Here is a 20,786-nt window from a genome sequence, read left to right as displayed (position 1 = left end):
AGTGTACAAATTCAATTCTTAGGACAACCATTATACCCTCACATCTGGATTATCAAGGTTTTGATGTTTTAAATATGTCAATTTGTTGTGTTTTGTAACTTTTGTTATTTGTATTTAACTCATGGAGCGTGGTGGCAGTCTCTAAGGTGGGCAATATTGGTGAGTGCCCAGCCCTACATTTTAAATATAGTGTGGGTGTTTGTAGATGAAATTCTTCCATGAGCTCTATAAACGCCCAACTGAGTGTATATTTGTTCAAAGTACACATTGACTGAATGTCCTAGAAATAAATTCAGTCACTGTAAACTTGCCTAACCTTTGTTCATTTTATGTGGTTGAAAGAGGTGTTAGTTTATGGTAGGTACAATATAAAATGCTGCAGCTGTTAAACTTTGTTCCACAAATCCACAGTTTATGTTTTATCTTTAAAGCTATGCTGTTGAATGAAGCACTAAGTAGACTTGAAGTTCTCTTCACTATGAAGTGCTATGATTGCCAGTATAGTAATATTACTAATATAGTATTCATCATGAGTGGGTTGAATATCTAGCAAGATGTTTGAGGAGTTTTCAAATATACTGTGTATACAGTATACCTTCAAATGTAGGTTTGTTTCAGCAGATTTCATATAATTTGAACCGACTGTATGTAGCATGCACTGTACAGTACAGTGTATCTGTCTGGGCACTTGTTATGCAGCTGGTCTGGGCGGCTCAGTCCTATTTGTGGAAACCTGCTGTCAGATGGTAGTCACCATGGAATGTGGGTTTGTGTGAGAGGAAGACATGTAGGCATTACAGAAGATAGGGATTACTCTCGCTGCCATTGCTGTACGTAGCAGTACATACAGCTGATAGGGAAAGGTCTCTGCACATTTAATATTTGAGGTGTCCTTTCCTCAGACCCCATTTTGAGAATGAGAACACTGTCGTCTTACTGTAGCCCCTGAAAATATTCCTGAAAAGGCAGAGGACACGGATATTGAGATATTTCATGTCTAATCTAGCAATACAATTTTTCAGCTTTCTTTCCCCTAGCACTCTTATTCTGAGGGCAAATATTCTGAAAAAATATCAAATCTCAATGTGACACCTTGTGTTGTGAGTTTTATTTGCAAGAGAACAGTGAAAAAAGGAGCACCAAACTGCATAGATCCCTGGTATAGAACCCTAGGGGAACTACAGTAGCCTATTGGGCTTAAGACAGTGATTAATTCTGAAAGTGTAAAAAACAAAAACAAAAAAGTAATACCCATATTGCGTCATTACTGTACTTTATAAGACCCTCTGATTTAAATTTAAACTCAGGAATTTGCAGCATATGTGCACTCCTATTCCTTTTATTCTAAACCTTTAAAGACCATTCAACACAAGGCTCATTATACAGTAAGTCATTCAACATGTGGTCTCCAAAGATATTAAAGCAGCATTACACTTGGGTTTTTTCTCCACCCTTGGCTCCAGCAGGAGCTCTCTAATTGAAGGATCAGCTTGGGGAATAGATAACAGACTAATTGGTATTTTCCTGCTGTTCCACTCCTTCCATCTATCCTTCTCGCCTTCCTTGTCTCCGTCCCACCCCGTTCCTGTCCACCTGGGAGTTTTCTGAATGCAGAGGTTGGTGCTTAATACTGCAGGGGGCCAGTCTGTAATTCCATGATGTGGCTTGAGCACGTGCAACTAGCAGTAATTGAGCTCCAAGAACTTAGGTACAGGTAATTAGTACCTTGTCACGTCACTAAGTTATTTCTACTTTGTTTGCAGGTTAAAACATGTCTCAGGTTTGGCATTACAGTGTTAAAACTGATCCAGCAGGGGGAAATGGGCATACTGGGCCAATGTAGGCGAACAGGGAATTCATAAATAATTTCACAGTATTTGGTGTCTCCAAAATATATTTTTATTCTAGAGGAAATCCTTTTCTTCATGGAAACACTGGGCATGAGTGTTAGTGTACCAGTGGTCACAAGTGGACAGTGGACTGCATGACCTGTTCTCGTGCAGATGACTGTATTATATGGTTGGGACTGGGGAGGGGAGGAGACAAAAGAAGACAGTAGAATGAGTATTACTGTTAAGTGGGTTTCTGTCCTTTAAGTAGGTGTGAAAGGAGAGACAGCTTGATCCCTGCATGCTGCTGAGTCAACCTGAGCTCATGACGCCATAGCCTGGATGTAAAGAACACTAACGTTAGAAAGCAGGAGTGCTACTACAGGTGGCATAATTGGTCCCAGTGCAACAGTTCATTCACCCTGGCACCTGAGAGCTTCTGTTGTGTTGATTGTCCCCCGGGCTATGTTACTGCTAGTCTTTTTTGTGTGGCATTTCTTTTTGTCATCAAAGTTTTTTAATTATTTTAAATAAAGCATACACAATCCACATGACTTACACAAAAGAAAAAGACAAGAAAAAACAAACAAACAAAACACTGTGTGGCATTTCTTTTTCTTTCTTATGTCTGGCTGTTTTCTTGTTCAGTAGATTGTAAAGAGGGATGACCTGGATATTTTAAGCCTAGTTCAGAACTTCAGACCAAGATGAGGTGAAACCATTGTGGACAACGTTGCGGAGACAAATGGCAGCAGTCTGAATTACCCCTTCATGAGAGATCATTCTGTTCTTCTGACTATCTGGCTGCAAGTTACCAATAATGTCCAGCCTGATAATCCAGTAATAAGGTTAATTCCTTAAACATTTCTTTGGTACAAGCTAGGTACGTCAACAGTACATCTAGCTTGCATACACATAGTCATTGGCTTTAGGTGCTTAAGGGGGGGGGGGGGGTGTAGCCTGACTGAGTACAGTAGGCTATGTATGTGTGTTTGTGTACAGCCTGTGCGTGCTGGAGGACTGTGTACCATATTCATGATGAGGGATGGTAATGTTCGCGTCCGACATTTATTGAAGAACTTGTTGACAAAGCAGAGAGTCAAATGTACTACACTGTACTACACTGATCCACACTGATACTCCCCTGGCCATGCAACTCAGCAAAACCCCAACTGACAGACACTTATCATTGCAGCTCAATAGTATGGATAATGTCATACTACAATGATGGAATCCATTTTGTAGCTAATTCTCTTTATTCATCCTTATTAACCGAATGAGATTGAATTTATTCTGGTTTTGATACTTTTTCAGGTACATTTTGTCACTTTTTGTACAGACTCATGTGCAATACTTTTCTAATGGCTCAACAGCAGGGAGTGACTGACCCATATTGTATCATACAGCATGTACTAGCGATGACATATCAGACAGCATGTACTAGCGATGATGTGGATTTGAACTTTGCCCTATGCCATCGCCCAGCCATATTCAAAACGCTATGCATATAATCTTTTCACAGCACTTCCCCTCTGACCAGTGGAGTAGGGTGGGGTTTTTACTGTAACCACATGGCTGTGGGGTAATCTGAGTGTAGAGCACATAATTATGCTGAATTAGGAATCTGTGTCCCTAGCAACTGCAAACAAATGTCGGGCTGGTCTCGTATGTCTAACATGCTTCTGGTGGACATATTCTGTAGTGGGTGGGGAACAGTTAATCCCACTAATTGATGGAATTGATTGTAAAAAAATATAATAATTAATAATATTGTTTTTTTTATGAAATAACAGATTAAAAACAATACAGAAAATAGAAGATCTACAGTACACGCTCACTATGCAATGCAACGTTTGTGACAATGTGTAAAATAGGACACACACACACACACACACACACACACACACACACACACACACACACACACACACACACACACACACACACACACAAACAAACATTGAATTAACCTACTGTATAGGAGCAAGATTAAGTCGGATATTGGTTATAAAGTTATTTTTATATATTTCCGGTTAACTGCCCAGCCCTGGTTTGCATGTACTGTATACTACAATATGTGGCAATGTTCTATCATAAATACATGTACTGTAGCCTACAGTATGTGGCAATGTTCTATCATAAATACATGTACTGTAGCCTACAGTATGTGGCAAAGTTCTATCATAAATACATGTACTGTACAGTATGTGGCAAAGTTCCATCATAAATTCACAGCTGCTTTGAAATAGAGGAGGACCCACCTTCCTAGTGGAGTGGTGTAAATATAGGTTGCTATGGGGACACCATGACAGTCAGTGGCATGCTAGCTAGGTAGCCTGTGGTGGTGGGCAGGGGTGTGTGTGTGTGTGTGTGTGTGTGTGTGTGTGTGTGTGTGTGTGTGTGTGTGCGCGCGTGTGCGTGTGCGCGCGCACAGTGTTGCTGACTGACCAGGATGTTTATTATTCACAGTCTGTCAAGTAGACAATAGTCAAGTAAATGTTATTCATGAAGTCCATTTGAAATCAACCAAGTGCTGCACATCATGAACATTACAAGTTACAACACACAAGGCATCAAAGTTAAAACGCAAAAAAGCATCAAATACAGAACATTAAAAAATCCAACAGAAGACAAAAATACACACACACACACACACACACACACACACACACACACACACACACACACACACACACACACACACACACACACAGCCAAATTATTTATGAATATTACGTCATATAGAATAGACATTGAAGCTTCTTTTTCAATAATGTTGTAATATTTTGTATTACATCAGTGTATCACAGGGGTGTCCAAAGTGTGGCCCGCGGGCCAAATGCGGCCCTGGGATAAATGTAATACGGCCCGGGGGACTTCCTGGTCAAATAAAGGTCAATTAATAGTTTCCTGCCGGGTGTGATAAAGATTAGATTGTTTGCACTCCTCGTCTAGGCCTTATGGCTTTCTCCAGGATACCAATGCTATGTGGTGTTTCTGTCTCTCTCTCTCTCTCTCTCTCTCTCGCCAAAACGAGAGGAATATAGGAAAACACAGCTACTGTACTAGGCTATGGCATTGTTGTACAATCAGCTCTGATGTAATGGTTATTGTACTCTCACGCATGTTTACATTTTATCAAGCGGTGAGGTGTCCCTGAAAAGCGTCACATATTACATTTATTTTTATCTTACAAAATTCTAATGTTTCAGATTTTTCTGGTTCCATTGTTGGCATATTTTCAGGATGTTGGAAGCCATGTCATACTAGTGAATATAGGTCAGTGCATGGCAGGCTATTGGCCATAGACTGGCCTATTCCCAGTGGGCTGTCTTCATTAGAGGACAGTGGCTCATTGTTTCAGTGATCCTATTGGCTCACATGGAAGAGGCTCAGACAGGTATCCTGTCTTGTTCACTCTGACTGGCCGTCTGTCTCCCTGATTGTCTGTCTGTCTATCTGACTGTCTGTCTCCCTGCTTGTCTGACGGTCTGTGTATCTGACTGTCTGTCTCCCTGCTTGTCTGACGGTCTGTCCATCTGACTGTCTGTCTCCCTGCTTGTCTGTCCATCTGACTGTCTGTCTCCCTGCTTGTCTGTCTATCTGACTGTCTGTCTCCCTGCTTGTCTGACGGTCTGTGTATCTGACTGTCTGTCTCCCTGCTTGTCTGTCCATCTGACTGTCTGTCTCCCTGCTTGTCTGTCTATCTGACTGTCTGTCTCCCTGCTTGTCTGACGGTCTGTCTATCTGACTGTCTGTCTCCCTGCTTGTCTGACGGTCTGTCCATCTGACTGTCTGTCTCCCTGCTTGTCTGACGGTCTGTCCATCTGACTGTCTGTCTCCCTGCTTGTCTGTCCATCTGACTGTCTGTCTCCCTGCTTGTCTGACGGTCTGTCCATCTGACTGTCTGTCTCCCTGCTTGTCTGTCCATCTGACTGTCTGTCTCCCTGCTTGTCTGTCCATCTGACTGTCTGTCTCCCTGCTTGTCTGTCTATCTGACTGTCTGTCTCCCTGCTTGTCTGACGGTCTGTCTATCTGACTGTCTGTCTCCCTGCTTGTCTGTCTATCTGACTGTCTGTCTCCCTGCTTGTCTGTCCATCTGACTGTCTGTCTCCCTGCTTGTCTGTCCATCTGACTGTCTGTCTCTCTGCTTGTCTGTCCATCTGACTGTCTGTCTCCCTGCTTGTCTGACGGTCTGTCTATCTGACTGTCTGTCTCCCTGCTTGTCTGTCCATCTGACTGTCTGTCTCCCTGCTTGTCTGACGGTCTGTCTATCTGACTGTCTGTCTCCCTGCTTGTCTGACGGTCTGTCTATCTGACTGTCTGTCTCCCTGCTTGTCTGTCTATCTGACTGTCTGTCTCCCTGCTTGTCTGTCCATCTGACTGTCTGTCTCCCTGCTTGTCTGTCTATCTGACTGTCTGTTTCCCTGCTTGTCTGGTGCTCTGTCTAATATCCGACTGTCTGACTCAACCAATTAAACCCTGTGACCGAGGTCTACACAGTATACTTGGTCCCCTCCTTTTTACCCTCTACACCAAAAATCGTTGCTGAAAATAGCAGATGCACTGCAACGACAATGCATTACAACGACAATGCATTGCAACGACAATGTATGCCTCTGTCAGCCATATTAAATTATTATTTCAACAATATTTTGAGGTACAGACTCTCTCTCTCTCTCTCTGTCTTTCTCTCAGGGATTCTTGTGCGTCGCTTCAACAACTTCACTTTATATGAATGTTTATTAATGTGTTACTTCCTCATGGGGGCATATCTTTAGAGTTGGGACATCAGTGACTGGAGTCTGGAGATGATCAGATGCTTCACATGACTTGCTTGGATATTTTCCGTCTGCAAAATGTAGAGGCTGAATTTGTAGGCGACAGGGTAATGATTACTTTACAACATTCCATAAATGTTTTCTTTAGACACATGAATGAAATGGTAGGAGATCAATAACAGCTCTAAGGGTGTTTTAAGCTAACTAGTTAGATTTATAATTATAACACCAAAAAGAAGCTTACAAGCATTTAATCTTTGATACTAGTAGAGAAAAAAGGAAGCCTTGGTTTTATGTCACACAATGTAATTAATAACGACTGGAATTCCCCGTATAGGATTTGACATATAAGTTTATTAGTTTATGTCTAAACAGAATAGCTCCAACCACTCTTCTAAACTCTGTCTCCAACTTCAGTCCAGGTCTCTTTATACAACACTCTCCAAAAGAAGAACCTGCAGTAATATATTCCATTATTTTCCTAAGAGCCTTCCACAGAAGGAACATTTATGCAGCGTTTCCATGGCTAGGAAGAATGCAGGCAGACAGTCAGTTACTGTTTCTTTCCACAGTTATATGCTGTCCTCTTCTGTCCTCGCAGAGTAATACCTCAAAGTATTTCATACACTAGATCAGGGAAACCCAAAAGTGAAATATTTCTCCCTGGTGTCTCCCTGGGATCCAATCTTACAAAATAAAATTATCACTTAATGAAGCATTCGGCCCAGGCCGTAGCGTAACGGTCTGGGCACCGGACTGGTGATCCAGTCGCGGTGTGCCGCGGGTTCGACTCCCAGACCCGACACGGCCTTTACCGCATGTCATCCCCCCATCTCTCTCCCGTTTCCTGTCAGCCTACTTTCTATCCCTTAAAAAATCAATAAAGGCGTAAGCCGCAAAAAAATATCTTTAAAAAGAATGAAGCATTCCGATTTATGTATTTATTTATTTATTTAATGTAATGTTTTTGTCTTCTTCTCACAACCCAAATTAACGTGACCCAAAGGTCACAACCCTACGTTTGGGAAACACTGGACTATTATAAACAGAGAGGTCTGCTCTAATGTGCTAATATTAGTTTGAGTAGTTGGCATGTGCATCTCTGAAGGCTAACTTATACTTTGTCACATGACTCACAGTCACACAACACTTTCAACAAGTGTTACTTGAAAACAGGACTTATTCAATTGCACGATTTTGCACATCTAATCACATCTAATCAAGATAACTGTTGGCCCACTATTCAAAACACGTAATTTATATATGGGCACCTTAGTTGGCAAAGCCGGTACACACGCACGCACTTACGCACACACACACACAGGTAAACAACAACGTTATTTGTTAATCGAACCGGATTCAATCAATAATAAATAAATAAACAAAACAGTGACAAGATTCGCGATGCGCCGCATTGTGAGTTTGTAGATTGGACATTTTCACAATTTCTTTGCACAACATCATTGCATGACAAAAACACATTATTGTTTTGTAGAAGAAAATAAACAAATACCGTCTTTTATTCTTATGTTATAATGTCGCACAAAATTAGAACAAAATTCCCTATCTACAAGCTCACAACATGTCATCATCCAATCTTGAGCTTGTGAGCTCTGTTATTTTAGCTATTTTTTTCAACTTTGAAAAGACAATTAATATTTTGAAAAGTCTGATTATATTTATTTTCCATGTCCTGAAAGGTAACGGTTTTAGAAATAAAGTTTCCACCTGACAGCGACGATATTATGTCTCGTCTCCTGCCCTCCATGTGTCAGTTTAGTCACTGTCCGTCTGTCTCTCTCTGTATGAGTCATCAGACTAAAAATGAAAGGGTAGTAGGTTGAGAGGAGGGGGCAAGTATGGGGTTTAAGTGGTTAAAGATGGAGTGCCGTGATCTTTTCCCACCGTAAAACCTGATCATCATGTATTATTATAAGGAAGACTTTTTTTTCAAGAAAGTGTACCGTATTTGTTAAAATGTGGACATGCGGCCCACCAGTTTATTAAGTATGCCTGGTTTGCCTGGAGGGTGGTGATGGGTGGTGATCCACCTGAACTGAAGCTGCACCCACAGCTGTTGTTGTATGATAAAGGGAGGGGGTGATATTGTGATGTCACTATATCACTGTTTTTTTCATTGGCACGTTTGACTGTCGAGGTTTCAGCCCTAAAAACCCTAAATACAAAGGGAAGACATCATTGCACATAACAACCACACCAATGGGTCTAATGAAGTACTGTCACCTCTTAAACACGTGAGAAACTGGAAAAAAAATCACAGCACTACATCTTTAAGATCTCCAGCATCCATACTAACAGCCAGGTTTGTGACCTACAGTGCTCACTGGGTTCAGATAAAGTTAATTCAAATAGGGTATCCTGCCATTATCGCATACTAAGGATCTGAGTCTTGTCTTTGTTCAGCTGTAGAAAGTTTGGTGACATCTAGTGGTTGGTGTCCTCAACCAAGGTTTAGTTAGACTTTTCACATAAGACCTACAGACATAAACAGAGAAAGATGATTAAAGGGACACTTCACACTTTTTGCCAAAGAATATATGTTAATGACACTTTCCTGGGGTCTTTATTTGTGTAAAATGTGTTTTTTGATATTTTAGATTTTAGCAGTGAGCCCAGTGTCTCTGATGTCATCGACACTGGGCTCACTTCCTTCCTGGACTACAATTCCCATATTGCTTTGGTGCACTGCTCCTCCTTGTCAATAGGGGGGAAGGCTGTCTTACTGAGACAACATGTAGTCCAGGAAGTAAGTGAGCCCAGTGTCGATGACATCAGAGACACTGGGCTCACTGCTAAAATAAAAAATATCTAAAACCACATATTATACACATAAAGACCCCCCAGGAAAGTGTTCTAAATCTTCTAAACGTCATTAACATATATTCTTTTTGCAAAAAGAGTGAAGTGTCCCTTTAAGAGTATGTAGAATTATTACAGTATATCATCCTCAGGTAGCTATACAACCCAAGGTTCTACCAATGTTCAATACCGCTTTAAAAATAAAGAAAAGTGACAACTTAGGTGTTCTGAAGAGCACTCAAGGGCTTAGATGAGCAACCTTTTCTGTTACAATGAGAAGCCAACAGATAATAGTTCTCTTGGTTGCCGCTGTTTTGTCGAGTGGAAAGAACAGTGTGGTTCTGAAATGTCCATTTGTAACCTTGTGTGTGCAACGTGAGTGTGTGTGTGTGTGTGTGTGTGTGTGTGTGTGTGTGTGTGTGTGTGTGTGTGTGTGTGTGTGTGTGTGTGTGTGTGTGTGTGTGTGTGTGTGTACGTGGTTCAGTGTCAGCCCATTTGTAACCCAGTCACTGTGGAGTCTCAGCTCTTACAGCCAGCGGAGAATCTGAGTTTCCTGCTCTTCATTTTCTCTCTCTCTCTCTCTCTCTCTCTCTTGCACACACACACACACACACACACACACACACACACACACACACACACACACACACACACACACACACACACACACACACACACTTTCTCAATTTCTCTCACTCTGTTTGCTCTCACCTTGTCCCACTCCACTCTGTGGGAGAGTAAGCTTTTCGTAAAGGACTCTTTGTATGTCGTGTGTGTACATGTAGTGTGTGTGCGTGTGCGTGCGTGTGTGTGTGCATCCATGCGTGCATGAGAGACTGAGATGATGACAAAAACACAAACTCTCTCACACCACACAAATGCATGTATGCTGAGTGCTGACTAACGGTGAGTCCATACAAATGAAAAGTATACACACTACGGTATGTAGTACTACAGTATGTATGGCATATCTTTGTTACATTACTCCATTAGAATTTCTTTACTGATGTTTTGTTTTATGAAGTTAGTGAATAAGAGTTACTGTATGGCATTCGAGTAAACATCTATTACAACTTTACAACTTATCACAGTTGTACAAAAACAAATTTAGATTGTTTAAAAAAGACTCTTTATTTGTATGGCTAATACATAGCAAGGGTTAAAGAAAACACATGAATTGCGGCACACTGCTGGCCATCATCCTGGTGTTTTTTTAACACTTGCTATGCATTTTTCCTACAAACATTATAGGCAGATTGTTGTTCCCATAACAAGATCACCATGGTCACTATCTTTTCTTTTTTATCAAACGTTATCCCCTGGATAAGTAGCACCTTCCTGGATTTTACACATCTTCCAAAATAAGGACCACTTTTCAGCCTATCTTCATATAATTGGTCCTCACTAATTAGCATGATAAAATAACCCCATTTCTTTTACTCTGTGTCTCATAGGAGGGCTGTGGGCAGTTCAGAAACTTGTCCACCAGTGACATCATCGATGGGGAATCCAAGCTATTACTAACTGCAGGCTTTCTATTCCTGAAAAGTTCCAATGCGAAAATGGAAGCCATCGTTCTCATAAATAAAAATCTGAATATATATTTTAAAAGAATCTTGTTTAGAAAAATCTGCTTAACAATGATGTCACTGGTGGATTATTCATAATGATTTACAATGAGAGAAAAATGATAATTAATAATCTGTTGCGTTTTTTTAATTACATTTTTTTTATCCCACAATTTTGGAACAAATTTCTTTCACCCGGTACCATTTGCCTAAACCAGGGGTCCTCAACTAGAAATGATGAAGGTCCACAATTATTTTTTTAATAAGACCGAGGTCCGGTCCCATGCGCGGCGTCCTTCGGAGAGCGGGGCTCTATGCCCGTTTAGTATGGTCAAGCCAAGCTTATACAAATCAGATCCCCTTCCACCCAACCAATAATGGGGTGCAGAGTGCAGGCCCGGAGTGGAACTCCAAATCAGGCTGGGAGTTATACGCCCTGGCAGGCCACACTGCGCGCGCCAGAATTATGGAGGCCCTTGGGGGACATTTTGGGGGCCTTTGCAGCAAATTGTTTTTTTTTTTTTTTTCTTTTTGGGTGGTCCGCAAAGAGGTGGTCCGCGGTCCGGTCGCGGACCGCGGTCCGCCAGTTGAGTACCCCTGGCCTAAACTGTAATCCTGGGTGCTACTCTCCCTCTGCCAACCTGGGGAGAACCCTGAACTGAACTCATGCTTCCTTCAATGCATGAGGAGTGAGCAGGCCGCTTCTTATCACCTGACAGGGGGGAGTATGTGGATGTTATTCCAACCAGTTCCTTTCCCCTCCATCAGGCTCCTCAGTTGACCAGGGGGAGGCAGCATTACCACCAGGATTACGGCATGTTTTTTGTGTACCTATAGGGGATGGTAACAAGATGACTCGCCCCGTTTCTGTTTTCCTCCCAGAATTTTCCCCAGTGAGGGGTGGGAGAGGCTGGACAGCAGACGGCTGGACTTTGAATTTCTCTAACTATAAACTTTCATGACAGCAGACAGCCTAAGTACAAATATAATTTAGGAAAAGCTACTACATTGAAGTCTGTTCACAGAAGTTGTTGTAGGCTATGTGGGGATTATCTGACGAGGTAACATTTGAGTGTGCAAAACCTTACATATACTAAACAATACTAAATTATTTATAGGGTCAATATAAGTAAATTAATATAGCCTTTCTACAGGAGTATCTTTTTATATTTTTCCAAAAAGAATACAAACAGCCAATAGCATATTACAAAGTTATCCCCCTCACTGGTGACAATTCCGGGAGGAAAAACGGGCAAGCACCGGGGCGAGTCATCCGGTATTCTAGGGGACACGGGGAGAACATGCAAACTCCACACAGAAAATCTGTTGTGTTGATTAGATGATAATTGAAATATGATCCATGTCCCAACAGTGATTATCAGTATGGCACAATGATCTGCACACAGGGGCCACTTTCTCCTTTGCATAAAGGGTCAATGACACTGTTGGTGCTGCAGTTAGCTGATATCCGACTTAGTTAATTGTTAACTTTAGCCAGGCTAGAGTCCACTAACTCTGCTATGTTCATGGGCATTCCTCCTTCACTCTTCGCTCCATTTCATTGGACTAAGCGGAAATGTCTTAAAGGATGGAATAAACATATGCTACAAGCTGACGGAATAAGCTAAAGTCTTTTGCACTAGACACATACACACATGCGCTTGGAGTCGAAAATCCTTTGGCCTGGTTCTGTAAACAGACTGATGTATGACACTTTTGGAACACTTAATCAACAAAACAAGGACTGTTATTGATGTGAGTGGAATGTTATTATCTAAAGTTAATATTTAGAGAAGATAGGTTGGGGTGTGCTGAATTGCTGCACACATAGAATAGAACAGATATTAATCATTGCAAGCTGTATTGTGTTTGTTTAACGTCAAATCAAGTACAGTTTTGACAAATCAGTACAGATGACACAGAGCACTTTGATTGAGCACTGACTTAAGAGATTTGTTTTTTTATGGACAGTACAGCAGTGAATGAGATAGTGGTTGTTTAGGTATGTTCAAACTTACCACTTTAGTTTATAATATAAGCTACTGTACACAGTATTAGCCTCGCGTTGCGATACTAATATACCACTGTGAAGCCAGAGTCTGTGTCTGGCTCCGCGAGGCTAACACAGTATGCAAGCTTACAGTATCCTTTTTAGTCAATACCGGTAGTTGTTTTGAGGATGTCACAATCTATCTCTCAAACAGATTCCAAATCTCATTAGTCATATTGTAAACAAACACTGGGAAAAACTACACCAATTAATGTGAAAATTGTACTATTGATTTGTTAATACTTATTTCACTCAATTAAACCATAAATTAATAGATTACAGGTGATATGATTAAAGTACCACTTCACCGCTTTTCAACCTACCTTCATATAATTGGTCCATGATAAAATGCCACAATTATTTTCTACTCTGTCTGTGTCTCATAGTAAGGCTGTGGGCAGTTCAGAAACCTGTCCACCAGTGACATCATTGATGGGGAATCCAAGCGAATAGAAACTGCAGTTTTTCTATTCCTGAAAAGTTGCAATGCGATAATGGAAGCCATCATTCTCATGATAATAAAAATCAAAATATTTAAATACAAGAAATGATATAGACATATTATTACCATCACAATGCACACGGAAGGAAGACAGTTGACTGGCATAGTATAGTAGGCTGCTGCTGCAATATTATTATCACATGAAGTTATAGCATGATGTCGACCTAAATGGTGGTATATTTGAACAAGGATAGGATGATAAACAAGCGCTGTCCGTTGTGCATTTGTCCCCTCCCCCCCTTTTTTTAACCTTGCGGCCGTGGTTAGATGTTTATTGTACATAGCAGACCTAACAAACTCACGGTAATGAAGTTTCAAAGATGTATGCACATAGCGCAAACGGCACATGACTGAGGCATGTATGTAATAGACGAACAACACACATTTGTGCAGGTTGAGAAATAAAAGTGACGTGTGGTAGCTGGTGAATGTCCACATCACTTGGCTGTCGTTTAATTTCCACATGCATGCGTGCGTTTAATTTCCACATGCATGCGTTTCATTTCCACACTGTTCATGGCGTGCAGACGATGGGTTGTTGCTTGCTGTGTAGTGTTGTGACTGTGGTGTTCATGCCGTTGATTGCTGTCCCATTGGCCAGAGGGCAGCGAGACGAGGCGTGTTGTGTAGTGTAGTGTTGTGACTGTGGTGTTCATGCCGTTGGTTGCTGTCCCATTGGCCAGAGGGCAGCGAGACGAGGCGCGTTGTGTAGTGTAGTGTTGTGACTGTGGTGTTCATGCCGTTGGTTGCTGTCCCATTGGCCAGAGGGCAGCCAGACGAGGCCAATGAGATTTTCAGGGCTAGGTTGCTAATATAAGTACATTTTATGAGCTGTGTTTGACCAGCAGCTAAAGAACCTGGTAAAATTCTTGTTTTAAAAAAAGAAACGATGATGTCACTGGAGGGCGGTGGGTTTCTGAACTTCCCATAGCCCTCATATGAGACACAGATTTTTGAATGGTGCAACCGTGCAACCACTCCTATAGCCAGCTATGGCCGCAAGCAGACTGTCGCGCACGTTTTCGGCTGGACACAGCAGCTGCGCACAGTTTTTAGACAGCTGGTGGATGGAAAAGAAGCTCCACCTCCGCGCCCGACTGACGCGGAGGAGAGCGCGTCCGGGAAGCTGTCCGTCGCGTCAGTCGGGCGCGGAGGTGGAGCTTCTTTTCCATCCACCAGCTGTCTAAAAACTGTGCGCAGCTGCTGTGCGCAGCCGAAAACGTGCGACAGTGTGCCTCGACCACTGTATGTGTGTCCCTGGGTCCCTGTGTCTGTCCCTGGCTGGCTGTGTCCGAGCACGAAAATAGCTTTTGGTTGGTTTTCACAACCAAGTGTCACTGTTGTGCAGCCTAACACACACACACACACACACACACACACACACACACACACACACACACACACACACACACACACACGGAGTTCCACCACTCACTTCACATGGGTGTGATTTTTTATTTGTGTGTGACCTCATATTTTTGTTCTTGTGTGTTGTAATGTGTATGATAGTAAACAATGTTCACTGATAGATAGGTAGCTTCAGTGAACACTTGTTTAAACCTGAATGCAAAAAGGGCAGGCATTTCTATTCAGACGTGAATCTTAATTGGAATCAATGAGTTGCTTTCACCTTTCTCACGGTTGTATTGTACTGGTTAACTAATATGGAAATCATTCACCTACTCCTTTAAGCCACAATTATGGGTCTAGATAGTTTTTTCAGGGAAGTAAACACAATAGCTGGTAGTATCAGACAGTATGTGGCCACACAAACATTTATTTATTTATTGGTTGTTTAAAAATCACACCCGTGTGAAGTGAGTGGTGCAACTCTGTGTGGGGTCCCCGGGGGTCCGCAGAAGTTCCAGACCCACAGGAACGCGGCCAGGGTGCCGGCCCGTTTTCCGGCTAGCATCCCCGCGTCCAAAACGGTCGAGAAATGACAGCGTTACCGTGTGGGGGTCCCGGGGGTCCCTGGAACATCCAGACCCCCAGAAATGCGGCCAGGGGGCCGGGCCGTTTCTGGCGAGCCGCCCTGCGTCCAAAATGGTCAAGAAATTACAGAGTTACCATGTGGGGGTCCCAGGGGTGGTCCCAGGAACATCCAGACCACCAGGAACGTGCCATGGGGGCTGGCTCGGTTCTGGCGAGCCGCCCCACGTCCGAAACGGTCAATAAATTACAGAGTTACCATGTGGGGGTCCCCGGGGGTCCCTGGAACATCCAGACCACCAGGAACGTGCCATGGGGGCTGGCTCGGTTCTGGCGAGCCGCCCCGCGTCCGAAACGGTCAAGAAATTACAGAGTTACCGTGTGGTAAGGCTGTCCCAGAACATTCAGGGTTCGAATGTTCGCTCGTTAGGGTTGGCACTTGAATCTTAATTAATGGGCTTGAACCATTCGTTTTTTTTAATATATTAAATAATGTATTATTATTTTACTCGAAAATATGCGATATGCATAATAAGAGTACTATGTTCATGTAGTGTTTACAATAATTTGAAAGTCCTGCATGGCAGCAGAAAGCACAAACACAGTGACACACACACACTCAATGCGCTTCTGAGAGTAGCCTACACAGGTGGAACAAATTAATGAAAGAGAGACAGCTAACGAGCATGCTACACTCTCGTCTTAGCAGCCTGCCAGCAAGCTTACAGAGACATTGGGAAGCATTTTTGATGACCTCGCATATCAGCTGTTTTCGTGGAGCACATGTCAGAGCCACTTGACGCTCTGTGTGTGTGTGTGTGTGTGTGTGTGTGTGTGTGTGTGTGTGCGCGGGCGGCGGGCGCGCGTGTGTATGTGTTGGGAGAGAGAGATTGATAAAGAGAGGGCGCTGCGCTCTCTTCAGCCAGGAGGCTGGCCCGGTTCCGGTGAGCCACCCTGCGTCCGAAATGGTTGAGAAATGGTTACAAACCAAGCTATTTTCGTGCTTGGACAATTGACAGACAGACCCAGGGGCAGACAGACAGACCCAGGGACAGACCCAATAGAGCGTCGCAGTCCCGCCCCCTCGAGAGACCCGGAAAAGAAATCGCTGTTCATTTTCCTCATAGGCATTTCTTAAAGTATTTATTTAAAGACGGTTACGCCGTTGACAAAGCCAACTCGGATCGTGACAAATCATGACAATGAACACAATATTTTGGGCCGATCAAATCATTAGAAAGAAGAAAATAAAGGCAGGAGACAACACTATTTGTTTTGTTTTTCTTCTTATAAATTATTTGATTGGCCCAAAACATTGTGTTCATTGTCATGATTTGTCACGATCCGAGTTGGCTTTGTCCGCGGCGTAACCGTCTTTAAATAAATACTTTAAGAAATGCCTATGGGAAAAATGCATTGGGATTTATTTCCTGGGCCACTCGTTGTTCTGAAAGGGGGTGGGACTGCGACGCTCTATAGGCCAAAAGTATAGGCCAATAGGCCATAGGGCATATCCTGTGGAGTCCATGCTACTATCAACATTTCAAATCTACTTTCTAATATAATCTCTTAACAAAAACCTTTGTGTGGCACTGTAGTATGATCAAGTAGGGAATTAGTTCATGAATAAACACAATATGTTAAGATAAGAGGTTTCTGCCCGACAGACACAACATCGCCTAATAAATAATGTTGCTTTCAATTCAATCCAGGAGGAGTATGAAGCCGCGAGCCCCCCCTCCACCCCCTGAACCTGCCCCACGACACATCTTCAGAAACGCTGTGCCTGATGGGGGAGGGACAGGAGGCACAGACACCAAGGAGAACGTCCTAAGAGCCACCGTGGAGGTGCTCCTCACCTTGCCAAATGGATACCAGGCTACACTTACCGAGGATGGCAGGTGAGGGGGATAACAAGTGATAACACACTTTGATTGTACCGTTTAAACTCCATGTTTATCACGGGTGTAGAATACTTTATAATACTGTACATTCAGGGCTGCAGCCATTGCTTATACAGTATGCTTTGGAATTATTCAATCAATTATTCTTTTGATTATATGACCAACCACAGTCCTCCAAATAGACCAAATCAAGAAGCATGCATTTTCTAAATAGCGGTATATAATTTTTCAAGATTTATTATGTATTAATGAATTGCCGCAAAAGAAAATTTAATAGATTTTGACAATTGTCTAATTTTTTTTTTTTTTTTTAAACATATGTTTATTGATTTTCTTTTACAGTACAAAGAAGTATTTTCAAAACAATTTACATATATTTCCCCCCCACATCCCCATGGCAGCACAAATACAAACAAATCTTATCATGAAATGTTTTGACAACAATAAATAAATACAGAACAAAATAAATAAATAATAATGACAAAAATAAAAATAAAACGAAAATAAAACACATTACATACAGTTAAAAAAACAAATACACAATGTCCGTCACAGTTCCCTCCCCCCACCCCACATGTCTAAATTGATTAGTCTGATTAACCACACATCTCAGTCGCCACAACTGATTTCACTCATCTGGATTCCATTGAAGCCAGCGTGTCAGCAGATTTACAAGTTCACAACACGTCGCAGTGCGACGTGTTGTGAGCTTTTAGACTGGCTATTATCGGTCATTAGCTATTTTAAGATGAAAGAGTATTTGAAGTGATCAAAACAAGGAATAGAATACAAATTTAGAAACATCTTCCAGAAACATGAATGGTCAGAAATGTCATGATTTCACCGGCTGGTCTGCCTAAAACATCATCATTACATTTTCAGTCTTGAGATTTTATTTAGCTAATAAAAAAATGAAATATTTTGCAAATTGCTGACATTGCCTACTGTAACAATCACAGTTGAAATGAAAAACGCTTGATGGATTGATGGTCAGACAATGTGGATAGGTGGACTTGAGCAAGCTTTTTGGAGTGACAGGTAGTTAAGGCATGAAGGTAGGTAGATACAGTGGCTGTATATCTATATCTGTAGATACCTACCGGTATTCATATTTTGTTTGCCTTTTGTTTTTACACCTTCACTATTTTCTGAAAGAGCCAGTAATTCTGGTTATTTCAAGGACAGCTAAACCGACAACTAGCTACTGTACCATCAACGCAGTGATACGATTCATCCCCATCTGTGATTTGAGAGACAACGAATCAAACGTTGTTGGTTTTTGGGTCTATTTGAGGAATGTGTGCAAGATCATACATGTGAAATGATCCCTTTCCGAGCTTTGTCCCTGGGAGAGGACTTATGCAAAGCTGACCTGTCGTCACTCTCTGCCCCTAATAAGGTTCTGTCCTCTGGGGCAGAAAATCAGGGACACCATCCTGGCATAGAAAACAAGGGGCTCTGTTCATAATGACCATGCAATGTAGGTTAGCGGGTGCCATATGTCGCTCTGGACTCAAGGCCCATCGGCCGAAATACAGTACTCTGTACTCTCTAAACTCTAAATTTACTTTAAATATTCTTTGACTGCACTCGTAGGTGAAGCTTTCTTAGTAAAAAAATTGCAACTTTTTGTTTAACTTTTGTTTTTTTCCTCTAAAATGTGTATATATATCAAAAAGAGTGCTATGCACCTGACGAAGCTCACAGCAAAACGTGTCGTGCTAATAAATAAGTTCCCTGGAGTGTGCTGTCCCTTCCTTGGAAGGTTTTTCTCTTTTTGATGTCTTGTCAATGCCTGCTAACTAGACTTGCACCTCCTACGGGTCCCTTTTTGTCTCATATACGTATATATGTATATACTTTCCCAAATTCACTTTCACTTTATTTACTCTGAGAAAAGTTTCCCCTAAAATTTTGGTCTAAGCCTTGCCTTGGGTACTATGTATATCACTTTTTGTTTATTTGACAAGGGATGGGCAGCGTAGTCTCTGGCCACGGTTCATCATGGTAAATAAAGTTGAATACCGTGGGCACCGTGCTGAAATACTGTGTATGTGACACATTTTCTGATAGCAGCCAGTGATAACAGTTGATCCTTGACTTTCAGGTGTGTCATGACTCATGACTGGTTAATAGGTGTCATAAGATGACATAAACAGGTGATACACACATGGGCTGTTCCCTCTTGATAACAACCAGCCATTAGGTAATTTATGACTTTAAGCATAATGCTTAGTAATACTTAATAATAACACCAGTGATACTGTACAAACACTAGCCTAAACTAAAACTGTAAAATAAAATAAATACTGTTTTCTAAAACAGAAACAACAATACATAGAAGCAGGCCAGAATTTGGTTTTCATCCAACCTTAAAGGGACACTTCACCCTTTTTGCAAAAAAATATATGTTAATGACGTTTAGAAGCTTTAGATCACTTTCCTGGGGGTATTTATGTGTGTAATATGTGGTTTTAGTTATTTTAGATTGTAGCAGTGAGCCTGTTGTCTCTGATGTCATGGACACTGGTCTCACTACCTTCCTGGACTACAATTCCCATAATTCTTTGGTGCACTGCTCCTCCTTGTGGATAGGGGGAGAGCTGTCTTACTGAGACAACATGTAGTCCAGGAAGGAAGTGAGCCAATCAGAGACAACAGGCTCACTGCTATAATCTAAAATATCTAAAACCACATATTACACACATAAAGATCTCCAGGAAAGTGTTCTAAAGCTTCTAAACGTCATTAACGTATATTTTTTTGCAAAAACGGGTGAAGTGTCCCTTTAACCGAATCTGTGCCAGAATGAGATGAGCAAGTGAATAGCTACTTGTACTCCACTGTGCCATCCACAAGATTACGAGATTTGATTAATTGGCATTTATTCCAAAATTTAAAGATATATTTCTATTCATTTATTTATTTTTTACCTCACATGTTAGACAGCCTACATAAGGATCTGACGTGCATTTGCCCAGCGTGCATGATTATTACTCTTTTTTATGCTCAAAATGAGACAAAATCCAGTGTTTGTGAGGTTATAATTCATGACCAAACGACTCCATTATCCCCCACAGCTTAGAGGGAAGCCTCACTGTAGTGTGGTGACGAAGACCTGGTTACCACAGACTGCTCCGGGCAGCACACCCCTCTGTAGTGTGGTGACGAAGACCTGTTTTACCACACTGCTCTGGCAGCACACCCCTCTGTAGTGTGGTGATGAAGACCTGGTTACCACACTGCTCCGGGCAGTGCACCCCTCGCACCTCCGCCTCGCAGTTCTTCGGCGTGTGTGTATATTATCAACATGCGCCGAGATGACAGATCAGAATCACACACTCACACCACGCGACAGCACGCACCCACTTGCGACACAGTTTTGGGTATGGAATGAACA

General features: G+C 42.0%; 1 protein-coding gene across 1 annotated transcript in view; it reads left to right on the top strand.

The window, feature by feature from the left end:
* cobl (cordon-bleu WH2 repeat protein) overlaps nucleotides 1-20,786 on the top strand; it is a 100,430-nt gene that overhangs the window by 5,645 nt on the left and 73,999 nt on the right. Inside the window, 1 exon segment of the mRNA XM_083761113.1 lies at nucleotides 17,195-17,383. Coding sequence (XP_083617239.1) covers nucleotides 17,195-17,383 — 189 coding nt within the window.

This window comes from Protomyctophum parallelum (assembly GCF_964188405.1).
Source record: "Protomyctophum parallelum genome assembly, chromosome: 3".
In the NCBI taxonomy this organism is placed as follows: domain Eukaryota; kingdom Metazoa; phylum Chordata; class Actinopteri; order Myctophiformes; family Myctophidae; genus Protomyctophum; species Protomyctophum parallelum.
The sequence above is the reverse complement of the archived record's forward strand: the minus strand, read 5'-3'. Positions and strand labels throughout refer to the sequence as shown.